The sequence below is a fragment of the Cannabis sativa genome, chromosome 2 (genome assembly GCF_029168945.1).
Source record: "Cannabis sativa cultivar Pink pepper isolate KNU-18-1 chromosome 2, ASM2916894v1, whole genome shotgun sequence".
In the NCBI taxonomy this organism is placed as follows: Eukaryota; Viridiplantae; Streptophyta; class Magnoliopsida; order Rosales; family Cannabaceae; genus Cannabis; species Cannabis sativa.
The window spans coordinates 59583331-59598420 of record NC_083602.1 but is presented as its reverse complement, the minus strand read 5'-3'; the positions used below and the strand labels follow the sequence as shown (position 1 = coordinate 59598420).

The 15090-nt window shown below is 31.8% G+C and overlaps 3 protein-coding genes and 1 long non-coding RNA gene across 7 annotated transcripts; 1 reads left to right on the top strand and 3 right to left on the bottom strand.

The window, feature by feature from the left end:
- Positions 1 to 1523: 1523 nt before the first annotated feature.
- On the bottom strand, positions 1524 to 3154 carry LOC115721374 (uncharacterized). The gene is made up of 3 exons (XM_030650658.2): positions 2641 to 3154; positions 2327 to 2467; positions 1524 to 1909 (listed from the first exon to the last, which is right to left on the bottom strand). The coding sequence occupies exons 1-3, from the start codon at positions 2929 to 2931 to the stop codon at positions 1766 to 1768; spliced, it is 576 nt and encodes a 191-aa protein (XP_030506518.2). The 5' UTR covers positions 2932 to 3154; the 3' UTR covers positions 1524 to 1765.
- A 3203-nt stretch (positions 3155 to 6357) lies between these two features.
- Positions 6358 to 8245, bottom strand: LOC115719424 (uncharacterized). 2 transcript variants are annotated; one of them, XM_030648472.2, is made up of 3 exons: positions 8103 to 8245; positions 7333 to 7445; positions 6358 to 7128 (listed from the first exon to the last, which is right to left on the bottom strand). In XM_030648472.2, exons 2-3 carry the CDS (start codon positions 7364 to 7366, stop codon positions 6674 to 6676), a joined length of 489 nt encoding a protein of 162 aa, XP_030504332.1. In that variant the 5' UTR covers positions 7367 to 7445; positions 8103 to 8245; the 3' UTR covers positions 6358 to 6673. The 2 variants fall into 2 exon arrangements, with proteins under 2 accessions (XP_030504332.1, XP_060966662.1); XM_061110679.1 differs by lacking the exon at positions 8103 to 8245 and adding an exon at positions 7738 to 7935 and having other exon boundaries at positions 7333 to 7493.
- Positions 6971 to 8647, top strand: LOC115719425 (uncharacterized). The gene is made up of 2 exons (XR_004012162.2): positions 6971 to 7057; positions 7904 to 8647. It is a non-coding gene; the product is annotated as an uncharacterized LOC115719425 (long non-coding RNA).
- Positions 8648 to 8849: 202 nt separating this feature from the next.
- LOC115719423 (protein NRT1/ PTR FAMILY 8.1) lies at positions 8850 to 12091 on the bottom strand. 3 transcript variants are annotated; one of them, XM_030648468.2, is made up of 5 exons: positions 11905 to 12091; positions 11474 to 11670; positions 10773 to 10990; positions 9973 to 10526; positions 8850 to 9784 (listed from the first exon to the last, which is right to left on the bottom strand). In XM_030648468.2, exons 2-5 carry the CDS (start codon positions 11580 to 11582, stop codon positions 8950 to 8952), a joined length of 1716 nt encoding a protein of 571 aa, XP_030504328.2. In that variant the 5' UTR covers positions 11583 to 11670; positions 11905 to 12091; the 3' UTR covers positions 8850 to 8949. The 3 variants fall into 3 exon arrangements, with proteins under 3 accessions (XP_030504328.2, XP_030504329.2, XP_030504330.2); XM_030648469.2 differs by having other exon boundaries at positions 11474 to 11600; XM_030648470.2 differs by having other exon boundaries at positions 11474 to 11605; positions 11905 to 12081.
- Between the last annotated feature and the right edge of the window lie 2999 nt (positions 12092 to 15090).

Genomic DNA, 15090 nt, shown 5'->3' with positions numbered 1-15090 from the left:
AAATAATCTTTTTATTTATAAAATATAATAAAAAGATTTCAAGACTCAAATTTTATCACCAAAAGGTGGTAAAATTCTAAAGCCATATAAAATGGCACAAAATTCCAAATGAGCTCACCAAAATTAATATTGGAATATTAAAGAGGTCACTTACCTCACCAAATTTCAAAGAGGTCATTAACCTCACAAAAATCTCAAAAATGGTAATTTTACCTAAAAAATTAAAAAAGTGCACTAAAATTCAAAGCCATACAAATTAAATGGCATTCCAAAAGAGAGGTCATTCACCTCATAAAAAATTAAGGTTCGGAACTACGTTTGACTTGATTCCTACAAAAGGATACGTAGGCAACTTAGTTGCTAAGACTAAGTGCAGTCGCCAATACCGCAAAATGGTATGAAAAAAAATACAAATCTTAAAATTCCATAAAAGGTCATACACCTAAGAATTTTTCCAAATTTTCAAAAATAGCAAAGGATTCCTGAAAATGGTCATCTACCGGAATCCTTATATCCAAATTCTAAAATACCGCATTCTGAACTACAAGTGGCTTGATCCTTCACAAAGAAGGTATGTAGGCAGCTCGGTTAATTAAATCGACTGAGTTCAGCCGCAATTCCAAATTTACCCCAAATTTCCCAAATTTATTTTAATTATTTAATGTCATTGTAATTGGAATCAAAGGGTATTTCCTTTAAATAAAAGGATTGTAATTAAGAGATTATTCTTATAATCTTGGATGGGTCGAACTTAAGTTAATTTTATGCTATAATTTTGGCATAGGTGAAATTGTGTTTTGCATTTATTTTTAATATTCTAAATGTGAAATTTTTGCTTAACAAAAAGTATTACCCCAAATCTAGTATTTTTGTAAAATGCCAAAATCTAACTTATGAAAACTCACCTAAAGTCTTCTTACATAGCGTGTAAAACAAATAACTAACTACCTAGAGAACAAGCTAATGTTGTAATAGACACAACAGACTAGCCAACCAAAAACCGATTGTTAGTTAAGTTAGTTATATGAAAATTACAATACTCTCATTTTAATGTTTTTGTTTTTCACAAAAGGTGAATTTCCTTCCGTTAATAGTTTGTGCATTTAACCACATCTAGCTAACATTTTATAAACATAATGTTTAATAAAAGACTAATTAGTATTTTTACCTCCTAAATTTTAACATGTACTAAATCATGCCTTCTGAATTTTTTTGGCAGTTAAAAATTCTCCCTAAATTATTGAAATTGTTTGATTTAAGAACTTTTATCTAATTTCATTCAATTTTACTATTTTAGTGATTGTTTATGTACTAAATTATACTTCGCAGACTTTGATATCTACCAAATTATGCCTCTCGAACTTTGACATGTACTAAATCACGTCCCCTGAACTTTCATCCATGTTAGAATTTTTTTACTGAAATTTGATAAAAATCCTTAAATTCAACAATCTCAATAGTTCATGAGATATTTTTAACGACCTTAAAAGTTCAGGGGGCATGATTTGGTACATGTCAAAGTTGGAAGAAAAAAAAAACTTTATTAGCCTTAATAAAATTAAGAATTTGTACAACAAATGAAAATGAAAAGAAAAGAAAAACCAACATATTTGTTTACTCCAAGTACAGTACTACAAGATCGGACCACCTATCTAATCAAAATACATCACCAGCCCTGAATAATATAAACTATATGTCTCTCTCTTTGGCTTTCATGTATTTGTTGCATATTTATTTACAAATTTGAGACTGGAAATGGATGAAATCAGAGTTTGCTAGCATGTTTTCCAAACAATGAATGTCGACCTTCAGCAATTAGCTCACCAGACACTTTGTTCTTCAATAGCACTAAAGTTCCAGAATAACCTCCTTTTCTACCTAAAAGCCTTGATGTAATCTCCAATTCATCCTGCAAATTCCAATCCAGCTATCACATATTAGTACCCAGAAAACACCTATATGGAAATCTCAACCCAAAATCTACTAATTCATGACAATTAACAAATAAATGTAAAAAAGATTGAAAATACAATCATTATTGCCCCCAGGTCTAAGCTCTTATCACTTATGACTTGAACCAACCATTCAAACACATAACCACTTGAGCTAGTATAAATCTATAATCATAACTGGTCTAATCTCATTCCTGAAAATTTCATTTTCCTAAGTGATTAATGTTCCCTGAAATTAGGGGGAAAAGTTTTTCTGTGAAGTTCCCTATCCTAGGCACAAAGTTCATAATGATACAGAGATAATCAATGGGAAAGTATGTATCTTGATAAACCCAACAACATAAAAAAGGGGTTTTGGGTGTTTTGACACTTACACCAACCATGGCCGAAGATAAAAATGAAATGGACATGTCCACTGATACATTCATGGGTAGACCCTCAGTATGAGCTACTGCACCGCCGACTTCATCGACCAGATTTGCAATTGCGGCCGTAGCTAATTTTCCATTCCTATCCTGCAACAAAGAATCCAAATCAAAAGTCTTTCAAGTCAAACAAGACTCGCCAGTAGGCAGTAGCATGATCGAGTTCACTGCAAATTGTATCAACAATAATAATAATTTTGTTTTATTGATAAACGATCTTTGGAAAATCAAATTTAGGGTCGGTTGGGGTTTGAATGACTTACGGCGAGGCGAGGAGGGACCTTGAAGGTACAAACAACTAGACCTTGTTCGACTCGGTCCACTCGGATGCCTTTGAGGGCGAAATCTTCGTAGAAACTGGTATCAGCACCGGGTCGGTGGGTTGGAATGATGAGGCGAGAGATTATGTCTGAATCTGCTTGGGTCGGTTGCAGAAATTGCTTTGCCTTTTCCATTTTCGATTTCCCTTCGCTTTCAGATAGGTTCGGCTGGGCCAGCTTTCCTCTTCTTCTGTGATCGTGCTGGGAATTCTGACGAAACTGACCATATGACATGTTTTCTTGGACAAAAAAAGAACAAAGAAAAAGCTAAAAGGCACTGCTTATGATCGTGGCATTATCGCTAAGTATCTGGTTCATATAGTTCAATTAATAAATAATTCACTATTGGCCGTAGATGTCTTGGATTCAGAAAATCTTGAAAATGAATCACGCGCTTCTGGCTAAATGGGGTCGGGCTTTTCTTATTGAAGAGAAATCGTTGTGTTGTGTTCGTTGTGTTGTAATCTTGAAAATCTTGATTTTGCTCTCTAATAAAATAGTTACGTAATTGCTTCTTTTGTTAATTTCTGTTTTCTTACTATAAAAATTAATATTTTACCTCTAAATTTTAACTAATACAAAATTTTGCTTCCTTTAATTAAAAAAAAAAAGTTATAATATTTTATTAATTCAAAAAAAAAAATATTAAAAAATTGAATAAAAATATTAAATTAATAAAAAGTACTAATTTTACTTTAAAAAATATTTTTAAACTTTATTTTATTTATCAATATTTTAAAAATCAAACCAAATTATTGAGAATCTAATAAATAATTTAAATGAACTATTTTTTTTTTTTTAAAAAAAAATCAAACTTATTTATATTTATAAACTCGTACTTTAACAACTAAAAAAAATATATTTTTTTAGAAAAAAATTATAAGGTAATTCTACTACAATAGACACCCTTAAATTGGATCTATCAATAGACACCCTAAATATTAAAGGGTAATTAGTTGTAATATGTATGTCTACTATATTTTGTGTGCCTCATCACATTGAATCTTTAATTCTATTTTACTTAAAAAAAATTAAATTTAAATAGGATTAACAAAGTGAGAGAAGAGATTGAGTGATTTGATTGGATCTCTTTCATCTGAAGGCTTTTGTTTGTTATCTCTTATCTGCAAGTTTCTTTTTTTATCTGGTTCATAAACATAATGTTGTTTTTATATTTTTTTTGCATTTATGTGGATTTGGATTTACAAAACTTTTATAATCAATCAATATATCTTATAAATAATTATACATGAGGAGAAACAAATTTCATTTTTTTTTTATTATTTTTGTATGAGTTCTTATTAAGGTCACTATGAAATAACAAAATAAAGAAGAATCTGAAGAAAAAGAAAAGAAAAAAAAATTGCTTCATACGAGATTAAATTGAAAAACAAAATGAAAAGATTTGTGATGGGGAAGATTTTAGTGAAAACGTTTAATCTGGTAAAAATCTAATGCCATCAATTCCAGTTTCTTTTTTCTTAGAAAAAAAAACTAAGAATAAAAAATGAAACAATTTTTTTTTTCTCATTTGTATTTATCTAGGTGGACCAATTGAATAGTAATTTAAGGTATGCATGAGTACATCCACTTCTACCATCACCAATTAAAATGGATTATAGGAAAAGTATTGATGTGTCTATTATAAGGGGGTCCATTAAAGAATTTTCCAAAATTATAAATTAAACTAAACAAATATTATGTTTACTTAAACAAATCTACATTTTTTATAAAAACAAAAGGCTAATTATGATTTTTACCCCTGAACTTTGACATGTACCAAATCATACCCCCTAAACTTTTTTGGCAGTTAAAAGTTATCCCTGAACTATTGAGATTGTTGGATTTAAGGACTTTTGTCTAATTTCATTCAATTTAACTAATTTGGTGATTGTCCATGAACTAAATCATGCCCCTCGAACTTTGATATCTACCAAATTATGCCCATCAAACTTTGACAAGTGTCAAATTATGTCCCTCAAACTTTGACATGTGTCAAATCATGCCCCTGAACTTTCATCCATGTTAGACTTTTCTTACTAAAATTAGACAAAAGTCCTTAAATCCAACAATCTCAATAGTTTAGGAGAAATTTTAAACGTTCTTGAAAGTTCGATGAGCATGATTTAATACATGTCAAAGTTCGGGGAAAAAAAATCTTAATTAACCAAAACAAAATATATTCAAGTTTGTTCTTTTAAAATTTCGTTTTTACAAATTAAATTTTTAATATATTTTTTTAATATCTAAAAGAATTTTTTAATAAAAAGATAAATAATTTTTTATATCGCGTAATTAGTTTTAAAATTATAATTTATTTTTTAATTTTCTTAATCATTCAAAATAATTTTTCTTAAGATTTAAATTAAATTTTTAAGATTTACTAAAAAAATATTAAATCTTTTCTATCTTTATTTTAAGGGGGCTACTATTTGATAGTTGACAAAATTTAGAGAACAAAGTTGCTAATTGACAAAGACATGTCATCATCTAAACGAAATAATTAGACGGAACCTAACAGAAAGATTAAATTTCTATAAATGTAATAGTTAAGGAATTTTTAACAAGTCCTATATTTTAGGGGCCAAAATCAATATTATCAAAAATTCAAGAGGCAAAATTATAATTATTTTTAAAAAAAAAATACTAAAAGGCACTACTTATAATCATAGAAATATTAGTATTAGTCTAAGTATCTAGTTTCATATAGTTTAATTTGTCATTAAAAAAAAATCATTCTTAATATTACATCTACTAAGTGGTGTTCATTTAGTGGGAAACTCTCGAAGGGAGTGAGAAAAGTTTTGGTTTAAATTTACAAATTTGAACAAAAAATAAATATGGAAGAAAGTACTTATAGAGAAGAGAATTAAAAAACTTAATATTACTTCTTTCTCTTCTTTTTATTTTCGAAATTCACTAAATTTTTCTTTCAAAAAATATTATTCCAGAGGTGATTTGAATATTTTTACTTTTTCATTTTGCAAAAACTGATCCACCATACAGTATTTTAAATTCAAGACTTCAGCTTGGGAAATTGAGCATGCAAATGTCTTCAACCTGAATATTGTAACCAAAATATGTAACTTAGAATCTGTGTTTCTTTACAAAATAAATAAATAAATAAATAAAAATTTGAGACTCATCTTGTAGCCGTGGACGGCAACAACACAATAGCATAAACACGCGCTCACAGTAACAATAAACAGTGGTATTTGGTGGCGACGATAAGTGGTGGTAGCTGTCTGTGAGGTGCCAAAATACGTGTTAATTGTTATATAGAATTTTAATCCGAGTGTTGCTCCATTTTCCAACTTAAAGTTACATTTCATAATATAATTGCAAAAATACTATTTTAGTTTTCTTGGTCTCAATCAAATATCAGACAATCTTTATTTAATAATAACATTTTTGTAAAATGAAGAGATTGTTGTAATTTAAAAAATATAAAATTATAATACATTTAATATGAAAATGGTACTTCCTAGAATCAGTTCTTTGGTAATCTTCAAGTATATAATTGAATCCACTTTGTCTGGTTCCTTTTAATAAACAGAGCTAAGTAGTTGGATATCCAAGAAAGGAACGTGATGATGGTGGCAATAAATTGAGAAAAGAACTTGTCTGATCAACTTCTATGTATTCAGCCAGTCGAAAATATGTAAGACAGCAGAGTAAGAATTTATACCGAAATATAAAACCTTATATAATGAAGATCATAAACTTCATCTAACTTTATTGAGCAAAACCTCATCTTTGAGAATAGCAATCAAGTTTCACAGGGTCTAGACCACCAAAAGCATTTACTTTCCAACTCTCGAGATCTTTATGATACACATAAAAAATTAGGCAAATAATGACCAAATTTCATTCAATCTCAAAGCTCGTTTTAGATAGGTAATGACAATAGTTTATTGACATTTGAGTTGAAAGCCTTATTAGTTAGATAGGTAAAACATCAAATAATGACCAAATTTCATTCAATCTCAAGGCCCTTTTGATGAAGCTCTGAAATTACCTCATTTCTCATTCTGAGCCATAGTTTCTGAGCTTCCTGATTCAGCTTCTTGTCCTGCAGCTCTTTGTGAAAATTAAAAGAATCTTTATCCAACTCTGGAATCCCTTTGGGACCAATTGCTGTGCCTATCATTCCACCCTTGGTAATGAACTCATCCATGGCTTCCTTGTCTCCCGGATAAGGGAACTCCCTCCTCTCATACAAGTGTGCTAACTCTTGCTCCTCCTTGGGCTGAACCTTCAGTGACCACCACCCCAATGGCGAAGTTTCGTTGTACCACCAACAAGCACCGGCTAAGGCATAGGTGTACATAAGGCCCTTCCCAAACTGTTTCCAGAACAAGTAATGTCTTTTTCCTGCTCCTATTTTATCAAAGTATTTGTCGTAATTTATGGACTTGAACCATTCCCACCCTGAACATTGATTTCCAAAAAAAAAAAAAACGCTTGGTTAACAAAATTTCATTCGAAACCATTGGAGACATTTTATCAAACACATGGAGGGCAATGACCAGAACTTACACAAAAGAAAATTACATTTGCTCCACATCCATATCTAATTATAGTTTGATTTCTCCAATAAGTTGTAAGAAAAATAATTGGTTTGGGAAAATTTACCTGTTTTGGGTGGTTCGTAACGCTTTCGGACCATTTTGATTTTGTTGGTGGAATCGGTCGAGTCTGGATCGTTTGGGTTCTCCTCACCGGCTACACCTTTTGGGCCTTTTATACTATAATAATAATAACAATAACAATCACATAATTAATCACATTTAGGGCTCGTTTGGAACGCCGTATTAGGTCGTATTGTATTGTATTGTATTATATTGAATTACATTTTATGCAATATTTTTATGTAAAACTATATGTGATATTAAATTTGATGGACACCTAAATATATAATATTTTAGTATAAATTAAAGTTTAACGTAGTATTATATAAAAATATGATATATAATCCAATTCAATATAATACAATACAATACAATGCGATCTAATACGGCGTTCCAAACGAGCCCTTACTGTGTTATTACAATTTACTTTTTTATTTTTTGCGAATTGTTTAATCTTTTTACAATTTGATGCTAATTTTACCATATTTACTTTTGCTTAATATTTTAATACTATATCAATACATGAATTAATAATATATCAATCTTTGCTCAAAAAAAAAATATATCAATCTAAGGTCTGATGGCCAGGGCTCCTTCGTCGCCTCTGGCCTTGATTTCTCTGTATTGGGCTTTGATGCCATTTATGCCTTTCAATGAAGATTCATAATATTTTAACAAAAAGAGAAAATTCACAAGGTATTAAACTCAAAATTTAATAATATATTATTAATTCATATACTATACATATTATTTATATAATATATAAAACATTACCTGTGTTGGAAAGGCGGCCAGAGCTGTGGAAGATCGGCGAGGCGGAGCTGTGTTGTGGGAAGATGGGACAGATCAGACCGATAGAGGGAAAAAGAGAGCTAGGCTGGATTTGAGAGAGATCGATGGACGGGGCTCGCTAGGGCCGGTGGCTGAGGAGTCGACTTTGCTGAGAGAAATTAGGCGTCTGTGTTTTATGTTTTAGGGTTAGACCCGCCCTTTACCCGGCAAACCCGTACCCGCCTTCCCATTAACTGAAGAGAGAGAAGAAGTAACAGAAAGTAAAATGAAGGAAATAGCTCTATAGAACCCGTTTGGTTGACGTTTTGCTTCTACAGTACTTTTCTTTTTTTAAGATCATCATTTATGAAGTTGTTTGATCTGAAAGCTTTCCTATATGTGTATATTATATATATATATATGTATGCAGATGTATCACAACAACTCCAAGGGATCATGAAGAACATGCTTAGGTCAAGTACAATGTGTTGTGTGTTCATAAAAATGTCTGTATTTTATTTGTCAGTGTTATTACTTTCATTCCTGTTTCCGCAAGCATTTAGGCCGTAGCTCTTTTACACAATTTGGTTGACTGCTAATTGTTGTGAAAGTGCTAATTATGAGTATGTCATATGATAATGGAGGGCATCTATTCTGTATTGAGAAAAAGATGAATATATGATGTTGAGTTGTAAGGTGGAATGAAAATGGAATACAAATTTAAAACACAATTCTCTGATAGAAAAATACTTTCAAAAAGAAGGATCCATTATGTGGAAAAACATTTAAGACCAGATACAAGCACTTAATTGCTTTCTTCACTTATCAATTAAATTGCCAATGTCATGCATCAACGGAGAGTTCCCACGGGCCTCTTATACGTATACCACTTTGATATCACAAGAAAAGCTCCCAAATTCACCACACTAAGTATTGCTAACGACAAGAAGAAGTAATGGAGGTGACCACGGTTCAAATTGTCTGGTATCCAACCCAATCTTCCATGCTTTGTACTCACTTTGGTCACAATAGTCACAAGCAGAGAGCTCGCGTAGTTACCAAGAGCCACTGTGGTGAGTGCCAGAGCTGAACACAAGCTCCTCATTGCATCTGGAGCTTCCATATAGAAGAACTCCATTTGTCCAACGAAGAAGAAAACTTCACCACAACCAATAAGGAAATACTGTGGTATTTGCCAGAATATGGACATGGGAATGTGGTCATAGTCATAAAAGTTATTTCTTTTCACAATGTCAAGCCTTATAAGCTCCAAGGTTCCTGCAGCTAACATGGCCAAGATGGAGATGACAAGGCCAACTCCCATTCTCTGAAGCTGAGTTAAGCCGTTCTTGTGGCCTGTGTATCTTCGGGTTGTTGGGACTATGATTCTGTCGTAGATTGGTATCCAAATAATGACACTGAGGGTGTCAAAGATTGAGAGAGAGGCCGATGGGATCTCGAAGTGAGGGCCCATGCTGGCATCCAATGTTTCTCCTTGCAAGACGAACAGGCTGCCCATCTGACTGTAGACTGCAGAAAACGTTATGCCAGTGGCCCATATAGGAAGCAAACGTATTATGCCCTTTAGCTCCTCCACTTGTGTGACTGTGCAAAGTCTCCATGGGTTCACTGCTGAGTCCTTTGCCTGCTGCGTTTGTGTCACTACTGCTGCTTTGTCAAAGAACCTGAGGAGAATAACATTAAGAAAATTGATAGAGATAGAGAGTAACATTAAGAAATATACATCTCTTAAATAAGTATTTGTGGAGATTTTATTGAGAATTAAGGTTCTTACTAGACATGGTACAATTAAGGCTCATACATAAGGGCAGCTGAAACATGTTTAACACAACTTTGCAGTTTAGAAACTTACTTTAAGTCTTCTGTGTGATCAAGCTTTCGGCTTCCTTTGATGTTGGACTCAGCATCTGCAGTCTCATACAACTGAGTCCTATCAAGAGGCACTGGAACATTATATTTTCGGAAGGCTGACACCATCACCTGAGCAAGGCGGGTAAGAGGGCTGCCTCCAGGTTTTTGGTTCCTATACAAACGAGTGCCCGAAAAGAAGCTTATCACAGCAATTCCCATGGCCACTGCTGGAATGCCAAAGCCTAATCCCCAACTCACATTCTCTTGCACCCAAACCAGAACAGAGCTGGCAATAAGAGCACCAATGTTGATCACAAAATAAAACCAATTGAAAAAAGAAGACTTTTGTTTCTTCTCAACTTCATCATCATCATCAAACTGATCTGCTCCAAAGGATGAAACGCAAGGCTTGATCCCACCGGTTCCTAGCGCCACTATGTAAAGAGCTAAAAAGAAAACTGCACTTTCTGCATCTGTGGCACGACAGTCGTCTTTTGAATAACAGGTTGGCCTTAGGCCTGGGATTGAGGCTGACATTGTCAACAATGACATCCCCTATGTGATAAATTGAAGAAACAAAAAGAATAAGTAAAACTATTCAAACATGCCCTTTTGGAGAATTTGCAGCACTGGAAACAATTATCAAGTACTGACAGAAAGTAACCAATTATTTTGATCAGTCAACATTATCCAATGCAACACAAATCGATAAGGAAACTATTTCCAATTTAGGTACTTCATTAAGGTATCAGAACTACATGAAAAAAGTGTTAATGAACTTTCTTAGTCACTTCAACTTACAATTACGTAGATGATTGAGAAAACGGCAATAGTTCTGTATCTTCCCAGATATGAATCGGCTATAAATGCTCCAATCAAGGGCGTTATGTAGCAAGTTCCACTCCAATTCAAGTTATTTCTAGAGGCAGTAGCACTGTGCTGATGCAGTCGATGCTTGAAATAAAGAACCAGATTGGAGCTCATCCCATAGTAGGCCAATCTTTCACAACACTCATTTCCTAATGACAAAAAGGTAACAGAAGTAACCATTTGATCTCCAAGAAGAGTATAAAGTATAGGAAAATGGTGTATTGATGTACCTTTTTCTATATCGGTATCTAAAAAATTACTTAGTTCAATTTTTTTTATGGTCATATATATTACAGTTATTTATGACATTTACAAATTTTTGATAAATTCAAAAAAATTTAACACGTCAAAAACAGTATTCAAAGAGTCTATTACACACGTGACTTTTTTATTTTATACGCGTGTGAAATAGACAGTTTAAACATTTATTTTTATACTGTAAATTATTTTAAATTTCTCAAAATTTTACATGATGTCTTAAATAATTATAACGTACACAATTATAAAAAAATTTAGACTAAAAAATTCTTATAGATACCGAAACAATTAAGGATTGCATCAGTACATCCATTTTAAAATATATTCCACTAGTAGTTAGTACTAGAATAGAAATGGATTGTTAATGTACTTGCCTAAAATAAAAGGGCAGGCCTTCCAAGTTCCAGTTATTTTCTTATTTGCCGGCTTTCCTTGGTAATTGACCGTCCCATCTTTTGTGTAGTCATCATCATTACTTTCCATGGCTTTCAAACTGTGCGTCTGTACTAGAATGTTTAAAAATATTAACAGAGAGGTGAACAGAGCAAGATTTGGGAAGGGCCTAAAACAACTGCAGAAAACAACAAAGTTTCCAATTCTAAAAAAAGAACATGCCAGTACAATTATTTTCACATAAAAGAATTTGTAAACATTTTTTTTGTGGGGTACGAAAATCTAACTTTTTACACACAAACTCAGTTTCGAAATCAGAGAAAATAATAAAACAGGAAAAGCGAAGAGTAAATTTACAGAAGGGCAGAGGCTAAAATCTGAGGAGGGGAGATTCATAGAGAAATAATCAAACCTGACACTTTTGAATAAACCGGCTCAGAGCTTCCACATTTGAAATGTTTCTGATATAATCTTAATTAAATAGAAGAACTGAAGAAGTGCATAGACTTGTGCAGAAAATATTTTTCTTCTTTTGTGTCATTGCATAGTAGAATTTGACTATTCTCTACAAAAAAACAAGATAGTTTTCTCGACTAATGAAGGCAATTATCATAGTGGGAAGAAAAAGCAGGCCATATCATATTTTTACGTGACATGTCACTTTGACTTCAAAAACTGACCTTAGTCGATGATGTAGATTCCCTAAAGTGTGGGTGAGATTCATTTGAATGGGTAGGTTGAGTGAGAAGTACTTAGTACTATTGATAAAGAGGATAGAGAACATGGGATAACAATGCCATGGACGTTGAATTTAAGGTAATAATCGTATTCTTTGTCGTTGCTGTTCTTTTCTTGCAAATAACGACCTAGCTAAAATATTATGGAAACTTTCCTCAAAGAAAATATGAAACAAGAAAAGATTATTATTTATTTGTTATATTATTTATAATTTAAATACAATGTTGTTAAATGATTAAAAGTGTGACAAATAAAATTGGGTGTGATAAAATAAATTTGGTCAATTGTAACCTATGAAAGGAAGTTACAAAAAACATCAGCATTTCATTGAAAAATAATATTAAAGTAATAAAGCATGGAGAAATTTTTAGGGTAAATATGTGTTTGTAAAATTTGTTAATTGGACTCTCTGTTTTGTTAAATGACAAAATAGACTATGTATTTTTTAAAATTGTACAAATAAGACCTTGAGCTCAATTTTCAATAATTTTATTTTTTTTAATATAACCAACTTTAAGACATTTTTTTAACACGAACAGTTATAGAAAATGTAACCAGTTTTGTCATAACATCTTTAGATCGGATTATTATTAAATTTTATTTTGACAAAAAATCAGTTCAGGGTCCTATTTGTATAATTTTAGAAAATACAGAGTCTATTTTGTCATTTAATAAAACAGAAAGTCCAATTAGTAACTTTTGCAAAACACAAGGTCTAAAATAGTATATACCCAAAAATAAATAATACTATAACATTATTTGTAATGATTATTAGGCCTATTTTATAGTCATTTATATAATTAAGTTTCTTTAAAAAGAAAAAAGGATGAAGAAATGATTAGTTTCACCATTCACTTTTAGTGCAAATTCATGATTATGAATATAAATTAGGGATGAACATGAATTAGTGACGCCTCAAGATAATTAGTAAGTAAACTAGTAATATTCTCTGTTATACCTATATTTTGAGCAACATCATGTATAGTATAGTTGGAATATGAACTAGCCTAAAATTATGCAACAATAAATGCATTTAGACAACTCGTCTTAGGAAATACAATTCGTAGAAATATTCGAAGTCACTCTTTTAAAGACAACGACGATGCATAAATAATAACTACCAATTGATGGGACTAGCGGGACGAACAAGGAAAGTCCATCTTGGGATACACAAAATACATCAACAGAATTGTTTGGAAAGGGTAGATAATGAGTTATCCAAAGAGCTTGTACCTCATTGACCTACATACACGTGAATATATTGAAAGACTAAATACAACACTTTCAACATGATTCATCTCGCAATTGTCTTGGTGTGACAATCGTCTCATGTATACCTCACTCAACATCAATAGAAGAATGCGAGAAATACAACAACATATACTTAGACGTTGGCTTACGATAAAGTGTCAAAAAAAATTGTCACATTGCGAGGAAGATGAAACATAGTCAGCATAACCGCTTGTGGATAAAGTTGAAAGTGTGATTATGGGATGAAATTCCATATTTTAATAATACCAGTTTATTAATTAATTAAACTCTTAATTAAATGCAGAATAATAAAATGTTGGGTTTTATGCCCTAAATAAAACTCATTTTAATATAATCAGATTTACTTATTAGTATAGATCAGAAATAACATTTAATGTTGCATGGTTCACATGATTTATTTGATGATTATATGTACATAATGTATAAATTCATCTGAAACCCTTTTCACATACTTGATCCTGTTTATTGTGCTGTCAACCATTGGAAAGTAAACATGACTATGTGAATAAAGTTTACTAGATTTATCAGACACAGGGTTTTACTGATATGATAATCTACAACAGAGTTTACTTGCATTTGGAGAAGTGCTATGTTCTTTCTAGAGCATTGGTTAAAGTAAAGCTCAGGTTGGATGCATGGAGTATGCATTGGAAGGGACCGATATTAAACTTTGACTTAGATTTATTAAACTTACCGTAATATCTATTCAAGTCAATATCGCCTAGTTGATCCTAGATCAAATGATCTTAATCCTGTTATGATTTGGCTCAATCTCAAGAGGCTATTCGTGTTCTTTGATTTGTTAGTTAAGCCTACTTTTAGGTCAGGGTGATGCGTACATTTTGGGAACACGGTAGTGCAATTGAGTGGGAGCGCTAACATAAACATGGAATCTATAGCTTCTATCTGGCGAATAGTAAGTAAAAGATGATCTTCTTCGAGCTTGACCAAACGAAAATAAATGGTGGAGATCTCATTTCACATAAGCTAAAATATCATTTATACGGGGTTAAGTGTTTTAAGGATTAAATACATTGTAGGGTGTAACGGTAATCTAATCCCTTTACAGTGTAGATCATTCATATAGAGGATCATTGATCAAATTAGGATTATAACAATGGATAACTAATGATGTGTCTATATGGTGGAACATATAGAGCATTCTATATACTGAGAGTACAATTCTAAGTTCTATGCGTGGGTTCAACGAAGAATTAATAAGTTAGTGAATTTTAGTGATAAATTCTTGATCTACTTATTGGAAGCTCGGTTATATAGACCCATGGTCCCTGCACTAGTTGAGATAATATTGCTTGTAACACTCATATAATTGGTTTTGATTAATCAATTATAATTCTCAATTTAGACTATGTCTATTTGTGAATTTTTTCACTAAGTAAGGGCGAAATTGTAAAGAAAGAGTTTTAGGGGCATATTTGTTAATTATGATACTTTGTATGGTTCAATTAATAAATATGATAAATGACAATATTATTTAATAATTATTTATAGTTATTAAATAGTTAGAATTGGCATTTAAATGGTTGAATTAGAAAATTGGCGTTTTTGAGAAAATCAGATGCAGAAA